The sequence below is a fragment of the Macaca mulatta genome, chromosome 20 (assembly GCF_049350105.2).
Source record: "Macaca mulatta isolate MMU2019108-1 chromosome 20, T2T-MMU8v2.0, whole genome shotgun sequence".
NCBI classification, from domain to species: Eukaryota; Metazoa; Chordata; class Mammalia; order Primates; family Cercopithecidae; genus Macaca; species Macaca mulatta.
The window spans coordinates 27,752,603-27,766,601 of record NC_133425.1 but is presented as its reverse complement, the minus strand read 5'-3'; the positions used below and the strand labels follow the sequence as shown (position 1 = coordinate 27,766,601).

The following is a 13,999-nucleotide window of genomic DNA, read 5'->3' as shown; positions in this document are numbered from 1 at the left end:
TCCATGAGGCCGCGTGTCGCCACGCTGCCAGCTCGATGCTCCGCATGTAAAAGACACTCACTAAAGCTTTGCGGAATGAATGGGCGAAGAAAGCGAAACAGAAACCACGCCTTTACTAAAATGGCAGCCCGGGTTCCCTTTACCAAGATGGCTGCCGGCCCGCGTGGACGGACGGGCGGTGGGCTCAGCGGGCGGGGCAAGAGAGGGCGTGGCAAGAAGGCGGGGCCTGTGGGAGCCGTCAGGTGCGGCCCCGCCCTCCGCCCTCCGCCCGCTCCTCCCGCTCGCCCCGCTCGATTCCGGATTGGTCCGGTTCCAGCGCCGCAGCCCGGCGGCCGCGCTGTGGGGCCGCCCGGCTCTCGCCACTTCCGGCGCGTTGGGGCTGTTGGTCGGGGGCGGCCGCGCGGTACTAGCGGGCGGCTCCAGGGCGGGTGCTCGCAGGGATGCTCTGGGGGGCGGCGGCAGCGGCCGTGTGGGCTGAGGCTGCTAGGACAGCGCGGGTCCCCGGGCCTCTCCCCTGAGCCGGCCGCCTGGGCCGCGCAGTCGAGGCCCGTCAGCCTCCGCCCCTTCAGCCTCGGGGCCGGGCCCGCCGCCACCTCTGCCCGCGGAGGCCGGGGAGCCCCTGCCTGGGCCCGCAGCTTCCCCCGCGGGGGTCGGGCCCGGGCGGGGGTCCCGAGCCGCCGCCCTCCTCGCCAGCATCCGAGTCTCATTTCCTGCTTTTTCAGTTTCCTTGGGGAGGGGCGGGTGGGTCTGGATGAATTGTCTCAGGGGCCCCCGATGAGGCGACCCGGGCGGCCCTGCCCTTTTTAGAGGGTCCCCTCGGGGCCCGGTGGGGAAGGGGTTGTCTTTGCATGGGTGGGGGACTTCCCGAGTCTGCCGGGACCATGACCTGAACTGTGCGAGCGGGACGTGTCCGAAGCCCAAGAACCAGCTCATCTGAGCAGCCCCCTCCCCGGCCAGCATGGTAAGTGGGATTGGAGCCCCTTTCCCTCCTGGGGTGCCCTACCGGAGGGGTGGGAATGGGCCCCGGGGCTGCTGAACCATCGCTACTCTCCCCATGGCGGGGAGAGGCGCGTGCGGATCTTGGCCGGTGACACATGCGTGCAGAGTGTGCAGCCCCGGCCCTGTGCTCCCATCCCCCCAGGGATGATGGCTCAGGCCTGGGAGGGCCCTGGGAGCGCTGTAGGCACAACCCTTGCATCTGGTGTTTGCCTCCTGCAGCTCCTCCGGACAATAACTATCGTTTGTTGAGGGCTTTACTACTTGGCAAGGCCCTGCGCGAAGTGATTGACGTGCAGTAGTATTTAATGATCACACCAATCCTCTGTTCGGAAGTGGGGAGACTGAGGCACGGAGCAATTAATTCCCCAGCTCAAGGTCAAGCGACTTAACAGTGTTAAGATTTGAACCTCGGCATCTGACTTTGAACCTAGGCATCTCTAATACACCTAGAGAGCTGGGTGATTGTAGGAGAAACATCTCATCCAGGTGTAGGTTTATATATGGAGAAACAGAGAGGGATTTACAGAGGTCACTTGCGCAGGTGATGGCAAGGTCAGGAATGGTCGGCATCTTTTGACACTGAGGCTGCTATTCTACATGCTCTGATGTCTGCTGAAGATACCGTTCAGGTTTTCTAGACCGATAGATACTTTCAATACTCCCCTAAATGTGTGTACCCACATCTGTTTGTTAAGCATTTGTCTTTTTGCTCTTGTAATTATTTCTGAGCCTTATCTATCTATTGCGGTAGACACAGCTCCCTCAAAGACCAAATTGTCTGAACCCCTTATCTGCCCCAGCTCTTGGCACATAGTAAGCCCTTAGTGAGTACTGGATCACCCAGCCTGTGGTTGAACACCTCGAGGGGTGGAGCTGTTCTCCTCAGTTTCACCCATTTTACCCCTGCCAAGTTAGTGGTATAATAGAGAAAGGGACATAGCTATATCTTTCGTGATACAGACCTTAAGGCCTGTGGAATTTTCGAAACATTCAAAAGGCCTGTGGGTAATGTGTAGGTCCTGAGATATGGAGCTTACAGCCAGCTGGATAAAGTACGCCATTAATCCTGAGCAGCACCGTACAGTATATGCTGTACGTATAGTGTATGTGTTTTATTATTACTATTTTTTTTGAGACAGAGTCTAGCTTTGTTTCCTAGGCTGGAGTGCAGTGACACATTCATGGCTCACTGCAGCCTCAACCTCCTGGGCTCAAGCAGCCCGCCCACCTTAGCCTCCCAAATAGCTGGGACTACAGCTGTGCGCCAACATGCCTGGCTAATTTTTTGTGCAGATGAGGTCTCACCATGTTTCCCAGGCTGGTCTTGAACTCCTGAGCTCAAGTGATCCGCCCTCTTCAGCCTCCCAAAGTGCTGGGATTACAGGCGTGAGCCACCATGCACAGCTGAGTCTATATATTTTAACATATGTATTACAAAGTATGAATTGTGGCAAATCAGTTAAGCTCTCCGTTCCAATTTCCTCAACTATGAAATTTGGGGATAGGAATTATCTAAATAATAATCTAGAGGTATGAGGTATAACATTTAGTGCCTGATGAAAGTAGCACTCTTTCCTTCCTTCATTTCTTCTTTCAGTATACTTTTTCTTTTTTTTTTTTTTTGAGATGGAGTTTAGCTCTTGTTGCCCAGGCTGGAGTGTAGTGGTGCAGTTCAGCTCACTGCAACTTCTGCTTCCCGGGTTCAAGTGATTCTCCTGCCTCAGCCTCCCGAGTAGCTGGGATTATAAGCATGCGCCACCATGCCCAGCTATATTTTGTATTTTTAGTAGAGATGGGGTTTCACCATGTTGGTCAGGCTGGTCTCGAACTCCTGACCTCAGGTGATCCACCCGCCTCAGCCTCCCAAAGTGCTGGAATTACAGGCATGAGCCACCATGCCCGGCCTCAATATACTTTTTAAGTTGTGTTTTTTTAATTGTAGTAAAATATACGTAATTAAAATTTGGCATTTTAACCATTTTTAAGTGTGCTGTTCAGTGACATTAAGAGCATTACATTGTTGTGCAGCCATCACCACCATCTATCTCCAAAGGTTTTTTTCCCAAAACAACCTATACCCCTCTTTTTTCAGTTTCTCCCCCACCCAACTTTAGTTTCTCTTTCTATGAATTTGACTGCTTTAGGTAGCTCATATAAGTGGAGTCATGCAGTATTTGGCCTGTTGTGACTGGCGTATTTCACATGGCACAGTGTTCTCGAGTTTCATCCATGTCATGGTGTGTGTCAGAGCTTCCTTCCTTTCGAAGGCTGAATTCCATTGTGTGTATGTGCTACATTTTGTATATCCTTTCATCCTTCAGTGGATACCTGGGTTGCTTCCAGCCTTTGGCTATTGTGAATAATACTGCTGTGAATATGAGTGTACAGATCTTACAAGTGAATTTTCAGCAGCCACCATATACCAGGGCCTAGGGCATGTACAGATGAACAAGACACACGTTCCTCCCCTTGGGAAACTTACAGCATTGCTTTAGGACCCTTGGACAGAATTTTGTTATTGACTGAGCTAGCCCAGCACCCTTGTATTCAGGTTTCATTTTAGTTGACAGTCAGTAGAGCATCATGGGAATGACCACCTTTTAGTAATGAACTGTAAAGTAGTTGGCTTCGTGAACCTCATGTGCATTTTTTCTGGGGTATATTGCAAGTCAAAGTTTTTGTTACCTAGACCTCAGTTATTTAAGTACACAGGGGGTGGCCATAGTTGATGTGAATGGGATTGTCCTTTTTGTGTCACTTGACACAGTGGTTCATCTGTAGGTATCCCAGGGTCAGGAGCTTGGGTGGGGTAGGCCGTGTCCCCCAAAGGTAAGGAAACTATTGCCTGGCTGGTGTCTTACAGGCAGAGGGTCTTTACCCTGGGATCCCAGCTCTTTATTCCAGGAAATTATTTCCTCTCCATTTCTTGCTGACTTAACATTTTTACTTTTAAGGGTATTAGTTGGCATAAGTTTGAGCCTTTTTAATGTCTTCTTTTTAAATCTTCAACTCTAATAAGACTTGAAAGTGGTGTAATGTGATAAAAACTACCACTTATTAAGCATCTTTGATGTGCTAGCTATTCTTCACTCATTACTTTTTTTTTTTTCCTGTCTTTCTTTTTTTTTTGAGATGGAGTCTCTGTCATCCAGGCTGGAGTGCAGTGGCGCAGTCTTGGATCACTATAACCTCTGCCTCCTGGATTCAAATGATTCTCCAGCCTTAGCCTCCCGAGTAGCTGGGATTACAGGCATCTGCCATCACGCTCGGCTAGTTTTTTTTTTTTTTTTTTTGTATTTTTAGTAGAGATGGGGTTTCACCAGGTTGGCCAGGCTGGTCTCGAACTCCTGACCTCAGGTGATCCAGTCGCCTCGGCCTCCCAAAGTTCTGGTATTATAGGCGTGAGCCTCTGCGCCTGACCTACTTTTTCTCTTAGTCATTCAGTATCAGTAAACTCCACCAACTCTGCTAGGTTCCACTATGGCTGTTCCTGCCAGACGGGGAGATGGACAGACCTGCTCTAGGATTCCTAGTTGACAAGTGGTGGAGTTGGCATTTAGACCCAAAGTGCTCTACTCCGGAGCCAGTGCTCTTTGGGTGCTGCCTCATGGGAAGGAAGATCAGGAGAGTCCTCCACCTGTATTTTGTTTGCTTAGAGAGATAGTGGTGGGGCATAGGGAGCATGGGGAATTTCGCTTACACTATCCCTCTTGACCTTCACATTCAGAACCAGTTTAAAAAGATTTATAGTTGCAGTATAGAATTACAGGAAGAGCTAGCATACTTTAACTGAATTGGATTAAATCATTTTTGGTTGCATTCCCATGGATTCTTTTTTTTTTTTTTTTTTTTTTTGAGACAGAGTCTTGCTCTGTCGCCCAGGCTGGAGTGCAGTGGCGCGATCTCGGCTCACTGCAAGCTCTGCCTCCCGGGTTCACGCCATTCTCCTGCCTCAGCCTCCTGAGTAGCTGGGACTATAGGCGCCCGCCACCGTGCCCGGCTAATTTTTTGTATTTTTAGTAGAGATGGGGTTTCACCGTGGTCTCAATCTCCTGACCTTGTGATCCGCCCGCCTCGGCCTCCCAAAGTGCTGGGATTACAGGCGTGAGCCACTGCGCCCGGCCCCATGGATTCTTAAGTGGTGTGACATGTTAGAGGTTCCCACTACTTCTCTGAGAAATTGTTACTTAGTATTGAGTGAGCTGTTGCTTACTATGAAAATTGTGTGCAAAATTGAGTTCTTTTTTAGTTGCTTAGAAATTGAATTGCCTGCTAAGGTTTCTTTTTTCTGTTTTTTTTTTTTTGAGACGGCATCTTGCTCTTTCACCTAGGCTGGAGTGCAGTGGCCCGATCTCAGCTCACTGCAACCCCTGCCTCCCAGGTTCAAGTGATTCTCCTGCCTCAGCCGCCTGAGTAGCTGGAATTACAGGCATCCACCACCATACCTGGCTAATTTTTGTATTTTTTAGTAGAGGTAGAGTTTCACCACATTGATCAGGCTGGTCTCGAACTCCAGACCTCAGGTGATCCGCCTGCCTCGGCCTCCCAAAGTGCTGGGATTACAGGTGGGAGCCACCGCACCTGGCCTTATTTTTCTAATATCAATTACCATGAGTGGCCCCTATAATGGAGGCAGAATCAGAACTGAAATTTAGCCACTTGCATGGCGTGTCATTCACTTGTTCACCCACAGCATTGCGTTGTATCCCATGCTCTGAGAGATAGGAAGAAGACTTGGTGCAGGGAGATGGCAGGGAAAGGTTCAGTGGTACCCAGAGGTTTTGTATGTCAGTCACAGCATTAGAGATAGTCTGGAGAAAAAGTTACCTTTCAAGAAATGACTTGAATAGCTTCTGAAAAAATGAGTGTATGATATGGTTCAAATCACCTGATAAAACCAAAATGTGGTCAGCAAAATTAATGTAGTATAAAGAAATAGGTAGATTAAGCCAGAGTTTTTGTTATTGGTTTTTATTTTTATTGTATGTTTATTTATTTTTTGAGACAAGGTCTTGCTCTGTTGTCCAGGCTGGGGTACAGCGCCTCAGTCACAGCTCACAGCAGCCTCAATCTCCTGGTCTCAAGCAATCCTGCCACCTCAGCCTCCTCAGTAGCTGGGACTGCAGGCCCATGCCACCATGCCCAGCTAACTGTTTTATTTTATTTTTTTGCAGAGAGTGGGGGTTGCTTTGTTTCCCAGCCTAGTCTTGAACTTCTGACCTCAAGCAGTCCTCTTCCCTCAGCCTCCCAAAGTGCTAGGATTACAGGAGTGAGCCACTACTCTAGGCCAAATAATCATGAAATAATGTATTGACTTCTTGCTATGAAGTTTACAACCCTAGGTGCTGTGGTTACAATATAACAATATAATAGTTAATATGTATGTGTGTATGTGTGCGTGTGTGTGTGTGTGTGTGTGTGTGTGTGTGTGTGTGTATGTATGTGTATATATTGCTTTCTGTATGCCAGGCATCTTACATCTATTAACCCATTTCCCATCCCAAACAACTCCAGGAGGTAGAGGCAGTTTTTTTTTTTTTTTTTTTTTTTTTTTTTTTTTTTTTTTGAGACAGAGTCTTGCTCTATCACCTAAGCTGGAGTGCGATGGTGTGATCTTGGCTCACTGCGGTCTCCACCTCCTGGGTTCAAGCGATTCTCCTGCCTCAGCCTCCTGAGTAGCTGGGACTACAGGTGCGCACCACCACGCCTGAATGATTTTTGTATTTTTAGTAGAGATGGGGTTTCGCCATGTTGGCCAGGCTGGTCTTGAACTCCTGACCTCAGATGATCCACCCATCTGGGCCTCCCAAAGTGCTGGGATTACAGGCGTGAACCACTGTGTCTGGCTTAAAGGCAGTTTTAATTTCACGTTTTAAAGCTGACATTCAGTGCACTGAGAGGTTAGGCAACTTCCCAAGGTCACATAGCGAGTCAGTGCTCATACCCGTTACACTTCCAGGGTAATATTTAATACTGCCCCTGCCCTCTGGGAGTCAGTTTAGTGGGGAAGATAAGACAACATACTCTGAAAATACAAGAGACTGTGATACAGGTGATAGTAGAAGAATGTGTTGATGCAAAGGGGCGTTGGTACAAAGATTGCATAGGTACCGACCTGAGAGAGATTGGCTGAGAAGAGTCAGGGAAGTCTTCCCAAGAGGGGATATTTGAGTCTTGAAGGATGAGGAAGAGTTTGACACTGGGACAAAGAAAGGGCCTTGCAAGTGAAAGTTTCTTGCAGACAGTTACAAAGGTCAGATATATAGCAACAAAGATAATAGGAAATGATAAGTGTGAAGTGAGAGTGAAGGAAATAAACGTTTGTTGGGTGCGTAGGACTTTCTAGGGCTTTATATGCATACCTATGCACATATATACATATGGTACACAAACATGATTTTTTTTTTTAATCTGAAACCTTAACTCCTACTTTCCTGGCCAGTTATTTCTCTATTTCTCTGTTCCCCTTTGCAACAAAACCCCAGGAAAGAGTGGCCTGTACTTGGTCTCTAATTCCTCACTTTCCCTTTCACTCATTAATTTTAGACATAGGCTCTCGCTCTGTCGCCCAGGCTAGAGTGCAGTGGAGTGACCATAGTTCACAGCAGCCTCGAACCCCTGGGCTCAAGGGATCCCCCTGCCTAGGCCTCCCAAAATGCTGGGATTATAGGTGTGAACCCCCACACCTGGCATTATTCTCTCTTAATCTCACTTATCAAGGTCCCTCCTACCAGTGTTGCCAAATCCAGTGGTTAGCTCTCATTCCCCATCTTATTGGACCTGTCAGTAGCATCAGACAAGTTGAGTACCCCTTCTGCAGTTCAGCCTTTCGTCACTTGGCGGCTGGGACACTAAGGTGTGTTCTTCATTTTCCTCCTGTAGTGCAGGTTGTTTCTTTCTCATCTCATAGCCGGAACACTCTAGGCCTCGAACTTAGTGTCTTAATCCAGGACACCTATAACCCAACATCTCTCTCCTCAGCTCCAGTTCTTCAGTCTCCGGCTGCCTGCTTGACATCCAAGCTGGTTTGTGAGACGACGGGTCACGTCTCCCCTCTAGCTCGGCTTCTTTCGCTCTCTGGCTTTGCTGCAGCTCCCTTGGCCTTCTTACTGCTCTTCAGACCTTTTGGGCATGTTCCTGCTCCAGGCCTTTGGCCTGGCTCCCTGCCTCTGCTTGGACCGTGCTCTCCCTGAGAATCTGCTTGACTAAACCTTTAAGCCTCAAGAGTCACTTTTCCAGTGGGGCCTGTCCTCACCACCCTGTTTAAAATGTTGATGCCACTTCAGCACTTCCAGTCCCTCACATCCTGCTTTACTTCTTTTTGTACAATTTTTTAACATTTTATATACTCAATGTTATTAACGAGGTCATTCTTTTGTTGTCTCCTGCTAAAATGTTAGCTCTGTAAAGCTAGGGAATCTCTCATTTGTTCATGTATCCCAAGAGTCTAGAGCAATTCTTGGCATAGTGGGCAATTAAATTGTGGTAGGGATGTTGTTGAGGTCTTGTGTGTTCAAAGGGAGCTTTAGGGAGGGAGTAAACTAGGCTCTCTAGCATGGATGGAAGTTTTGGAAGAGACAGATTTGAAGAAGCAGTTGGAGAGAAGGCTATCAAGGTAGTTTGTGGCTAGATGATGGAGGGTCTCCACTACTACCCTAGGGAGTTTGGCTTTCTTTTGTTGGATGATTTTTCCTTAAAGGAAACTCAATCTGCTGTGTGTAGGTTAGATGCAGGAAACCAGATGTTACACCATGCCTGTGTGGATGTGACAAGGGCCTGCATGTTCTTGCATGTGTAATTAGTGGTTGAGAGGGAGTTGTCACTTAAAACTGATTCCAGAGTTAAGAGATGAGGAAGAAGGAAAAGCACAAGCTGATTTTGGAAGCCTGTAGCCTGGCGATTGGGAGTAGTAGAAAGTTTTAATCAGTTGGTGATTTGGATTTGGTAGGAATGGAAGCGATAACAGGTAAATTGATAGGAAGCGATGACAGGAGATGGGCCATGTGCTGATGAAATATGGAAAGTGGCTATCTCTGTAGGTAGGTGAACAGTTGTGGCACTGTTGAGATGAAGGTAGTTGGCCCTGGGCAGGAGAATGATGTTGAAGATCTTAAGTAGTTGCGTTGTCAAACGTATCTGTCTAAGCCAAGGAAGATGTGATGGCATAGGCTGTGTTGAAAGGACAGGAATTCCTGAAAGTGTGGTTGCCACTCTCTGCCTCTACTTTTTTTTTTTGAGACAGAGTCTCTGTTCCCCAGGCTGGAGTGCAGTGGCATGATCTTGGCCCACTGCAAGCTCTGCCTCCCAGATTCACGCCATTCTCCTGCCTCAGCCTCCCGAGTAGCTGGGACTACAGGCACCCGCCACCACACCCGGCTAATTCTTTGTATTTTTTAGTAGAGACGGGGTTTCACTGTGTTAGCCAGGATGATCTCGATCTTCTGACCTCATGATCCGCCTGCCTCAACCTCCCAAAGTGCTGGGATTACAGGTGTGAGCTGCTGCGCCCAGCCCTCTCTGCCTCTACTTTTTCAACCTTCTACCTCTCCTTTCCCCCTGTCATTCATTCTACAACCCATTGCAGACTGACTTTTTTTTTTTTTTTGAGATGGGGTCTTACTCTGTCGCACAGGCTGGTGTGCAGTGGAGTAATCATGTCTCACTGCAACCTCTACCTCCTGGGGCTCACGCAATCCTCCCACCTCAGCCTCCTGAGTAGCTGGAACTACACGCATGCATCACCACGCCTGGGTAATTTTGTATTTTTTGTAGAGATGAGATTTCACCATGTTGCCCAGGCTGGCCTCGAGCCGCTGGGCTCAAGTGATCCTCCGGCCTCAGCCTCCCAAAGTGATAGGATTACAGGCGTGAGCCACTGTGCCCGGCCAGCAGACTGACTTTTTTTCTTCACTACTTTTCAAGATTATGTGTAACCTGTGTGTGCTGAGTTCTGTTTAATGCATATTTTCAATCCTTAGGTCATTTGACCTCTCTGTGTGGCCTTTGGCAGCCACTGATCTCCTTTTCTTCCCTTGAAACACTTTTCTTCTTGGCTCCTGTGGCATCCATGATATTAGTCTCTTTGTTTAGCCTCCCGTGGCTTCAGCTATGACCCGTGTACCAGTGAAAACTAAACCCTTACCAGCTGTAGATATCCAGTGTTCTGACAACATCAAATTAAATGTGTCTTAAACCAAATCCATCATCTTCCTCTCAGTTTAGTGCCTCCTCTGCCGTGCCCTGGTTCTGTTAATGACCTCATTTTCTAACTAGTCAAACAATTAACCTGAGTCATCTTTAACTTCCTCTTCTACAAGCCCCCCTGCTTCCAGACCTGTTGATGCTGCTGCTAACATATCTGTGTCCTGACCTTGACCTTTCCCTCCATTCCCTCTGCTTTGATCAGGCTGTCATTGTCTCTTGCTTTGGTTGTTGCTATCATGACCAGTCCTCTCTTCCAGGTTCTGTGTCCCTCTGTCCATCTTCCGTACTGCTGAGCTGCCTTATAGAGCTCAGGTGTGATCATGCCACGTGAACCCCAGTCATTCAGAGCAGAGGGTTCCCACTGTTGTTAGAGACCAAGTTTTCAACGTGGGCTCTGAATTTTAAGTTTCTTTCTTACTTTGAGGTCTCTTAGTAGGGATGAAGATGGTTCATTAAATACTTAAAGTGATTTATTTGGAGTGTCTTTGAAATACTTCCCAAATTACACCTTGTTTTCCAGCCACAGCAAACTATTTGTCATTCCCAGAACACTCAGTGCACTTTCATACTTGTCTGCCTTTACTCATACTGTTCCCTGTGCTCTAGTGCCCTTTTCTTTCTTGCAAATGAAACTTACGTGACATCTCAAGGTTGCCATAAACACTGCCTCTCTGAGGCTTTCCAGCTGCTAGTTTAACATAGGTCACCTTCGATTATAGTTTAGTATTTTTTGGCTTTTATTATTTTGAGTTATTTATTTTTGTTAATATAAGAATGACAAGACTACATCATCATTATTATTATTATTATTATTGTTATTGAGACAGAGTCTCGCTCTGTCGCCAAGGTTGGAGTGCATTGGCGCGATCTTGGCTCACTACAAGCTCTGCCTCCCGGGTTCAAGCAATCCTCCTGCCTCAGCCTCCCAAGTAGCTGGGACTGCAGGTGCATGCTGCCATGCCTGGCTAATTTTTTGTATTTTTAGTAAAGACGGGGTTTCACCATATTAACCAGGATGGTCTTGATCTCCTGACATTGCGATCCTCCCGCCTCGGCCTTCCAAAGTGCTGGGATTGCAGGAATGAGCCACTGTGCCCAGCCAAGACTACATTCTTACAGTAAGTGTCAGACAGTTCAGAAGTTTCAAGAGCAAAATGTGGAACTCTTGCCTCCTTCCCTGTTCCCTCCTTCTCCTTCCCACTGCAAGCCTGGGGGTGAGGAGGATTAGTTCTTTCTCTTTAAGAGCCCATAGCAGAGTGCGTCTGACTCTGCTTTGCCTCTCTAGTGCCTAGTGAGCATTCAGCAGATACATGAGTAATTAAGAGTCAGGTGTAAAAATAAACCCAAGCAGGTCAGGGTGGGCCCTTGAGGTTAGTAACTGATAGTAGTAGTATTTGGAGAGGGTGGTAAGATTGAAATAGAGTATGAAAGCAGTAAACACCTTGTATTTCCAAAATCCATGCAACCAGCAAGCTCAGATAACTGTATTTTTCACCCTGGTGGATGGAGATGGGTAGCAGGTGAGCAAGGGAAGTTGTTAGAACAAGTGCTGGGGGTGGGGGTGTGCTTACTGGGGAGCCCCAAAGCTAATTGCTACTAGAAGAACCACGGAGGAACAATGAAAAGAGGAGGAGTGGGGTGAGGTGAGGTCCTTGTAGATCTTAACCAAAGAAAGACACAGGGCAGAGAAGTGAGGGGGTGAAAGAGGCTAATGAGAAGGGAAAGAAATGGATGTAGAGGGAGAAAAGGTCTGTGTTTCATAATTGCACTCTGTGCAAGTCATCGTTAAGGGGCTCTCATGCATACTGCGTAGGGTCCTTGATTTAATCTCTCACAGCCACCCTGCCAGGTAGGTATTATGTTCCCATTTTATAGTTGAGGAGGATAAGGATGCTGAGGCCCAGGATGGGTAATGCTAAGTAACTTGTCCAAAGTTACCTACTGTTCTCTTCAGCTGGGCTAAGAAAATAAAAAAACAAAAAAACGGAAATCAGAATTACCTAGTGAGTTGACAGAGCCAGGATTCAGCTAAGGTTCCAACTCTAAGGCCCGTGTTTTTTCTAGATCACTAGGTTTCTTTTTTATGATACGGAGTCTTTATCTGTTGCCCAGGCTAGAGTGCGATGGCACGATCTTGGCTCACTGCACTCCAGCCTGGGTGACAGACAAGACTCCGTCTCAAAAAAAAAAGAGGGCACAGTGGTAGCTGGTCCATATTACGGGACATCAACAAAAAGGAAGATTGCTTGATTTCTTTGAGTTTTAATTCAGGTAAGCCCATTAGGCTTAGCATATACAGTAGGTTCATTTCCATTAGAGCAGCCTACTGCTGTTTATATGAAGGTTATAATGAAAAAGATCTCTGGTATAGGGCTCCCTGAAAAGTTAAAGGTATTTTATGAGACAAATGGAGCTGGAAGAAAAATCATTAGTTTCTAAACTGACTAATAATCAGACCTGAGAAGTTCTGTCCTTTCCTTTCCCTTTCTTTTTTTGAGCTAGAGTCTCCCTCTGTTTTGCCCAGGCTGGGGTGTAGTGGCGTGATCTTGGCTCACTACAACCTCTGCCTCTGGATTCAAGCGATTCTCCTGCCTCAACCTCCCAGGTTGCTGGGATTACAGGTGCCCACCACCATGCCTGGCTAATTTTTGTATTTTTAGTAGAGACAGGGTTTCACCATGTTGGTCAGGCTGGTCTCGAACTCCTGACCTCAGGTGATCCACCCGCCTTGGCCTCCCAAAGTGCTGGGATTACAGGAGTGAGCCACCGTGCCTGGCCCAGGGAAGGCCTTTTAAAAAATTCATGAGGAGGCCAGGTGCGGTGGCTCACGCCTGTAATCCCAGCACTTTGGGAGGCCAAGGTGGGCGGATCACAAGGTCAGGCGTTGGAGACCAGCCTGGCCAACATAAGTGAAACCCTATCTCTACTAAAAATACAAAAATTAGCCAGGTGTGGTGGCGGGTGCCTGTGATCTCAGCTACTTGGGAGGCTGAGGCAGGAAAATCACTTGAACCCAGGAGGTGGAGGTTGTAGTGAACTGAGATTGCACCATTGCACTTTAGCCTGGGTGACAGAACAAGGCTCTGTCAAAAAAAAAAAAAAAAAAGGCCGGGCAAAGGCCGGGCACGGTGGCTCATGCCTGTAATCCCAGCACTTTGGGAGGCTGAGCTGCGCGGATCACCTGAGGTCAGGAGTTTGAGACCAGCCTGACCAACATGACGAAACCCGTCTCTACTAAAAAAATACAAAAATTAGCTAGACGTGGTGGCGTGCACCTGTAATCCCAGCTACTCAGAAAGCTGAGGTAGGAGAATTGCTTGAATCCGGGAGGCGGAGGTTGTAGTGAGCCAAGTGCTTTGTTACTGTCCAGGAAATTATTCATCTGCGTTTTGTTTTTAGAGAAAGATAAATTGAGTGATCTATCAAGGATTTTTTAATTTTAGGGGCACATGTCATCAGGACCTCCTGAGGCTGTGTCACAGGCTCATGTCCTTTTAAATAAAACATTTTTTATAAAAAGGGTTTATTTAATTTCATTTTTTTGAGACGGAGTTTCACTCTTGTTGCCCAGGCTGGAGTGCAGTGGCATGATCTCAGCTCACTGCAACCTCTGCCTTCTGGGTTCAAGCGGTTCTCCTGCCTCAGCCTCCCAAGTAGCTGGGATTACATGTGGCACCACGCCCGGCTAATTTTTATATTTTTAGTAGAGACAGGGTTTCACCATGTTGGCCAGGCTGGTCTCGAACTCTCAACCTCGGGTGATCGGCCCACCTCGGCCTCCCAAAGTGCTGGGATT

At 47.7% G+C, this 13,999-nt stretch overlaps 1 protein-coding gene across 12 annotated transcripts in view; it reads left to right on the top strand.

Annotated features, from left to right (window-relative positions):
- The first annotated feature begins 355 nt into the window (after window positions 1-355).
- XPO6 (exportin 6) overlaps window positions 356-13,999 on the top strand; it is a 117,519-nt gene continuing 103,875 nt past the window's right edge. For 8 of the 12 annotated variants that reach the window (XM_077985660.1, XM_077985661.1, XM_028841079.2 and 5 more), the window contains exon 1: window positions 356-961. Coding sequence is in view for 8 of the 12 variants with exons in the window: in XM_077985657.1 (XP_077841783.1) it covers window positions 959-961 (3 nt within the window). In the remaining 4 variants the exon portion in view is untranslated. Of the gene's footprint in view, window positions 962-3,143; window positions 3,280-13,999 lie in introns of all 12 variants that reach the window. The other 4 variants (XM_077985659.1, XM_077985655.1, XM_077985654.1 and 1 more) reach the window with 2 other exon arrangements.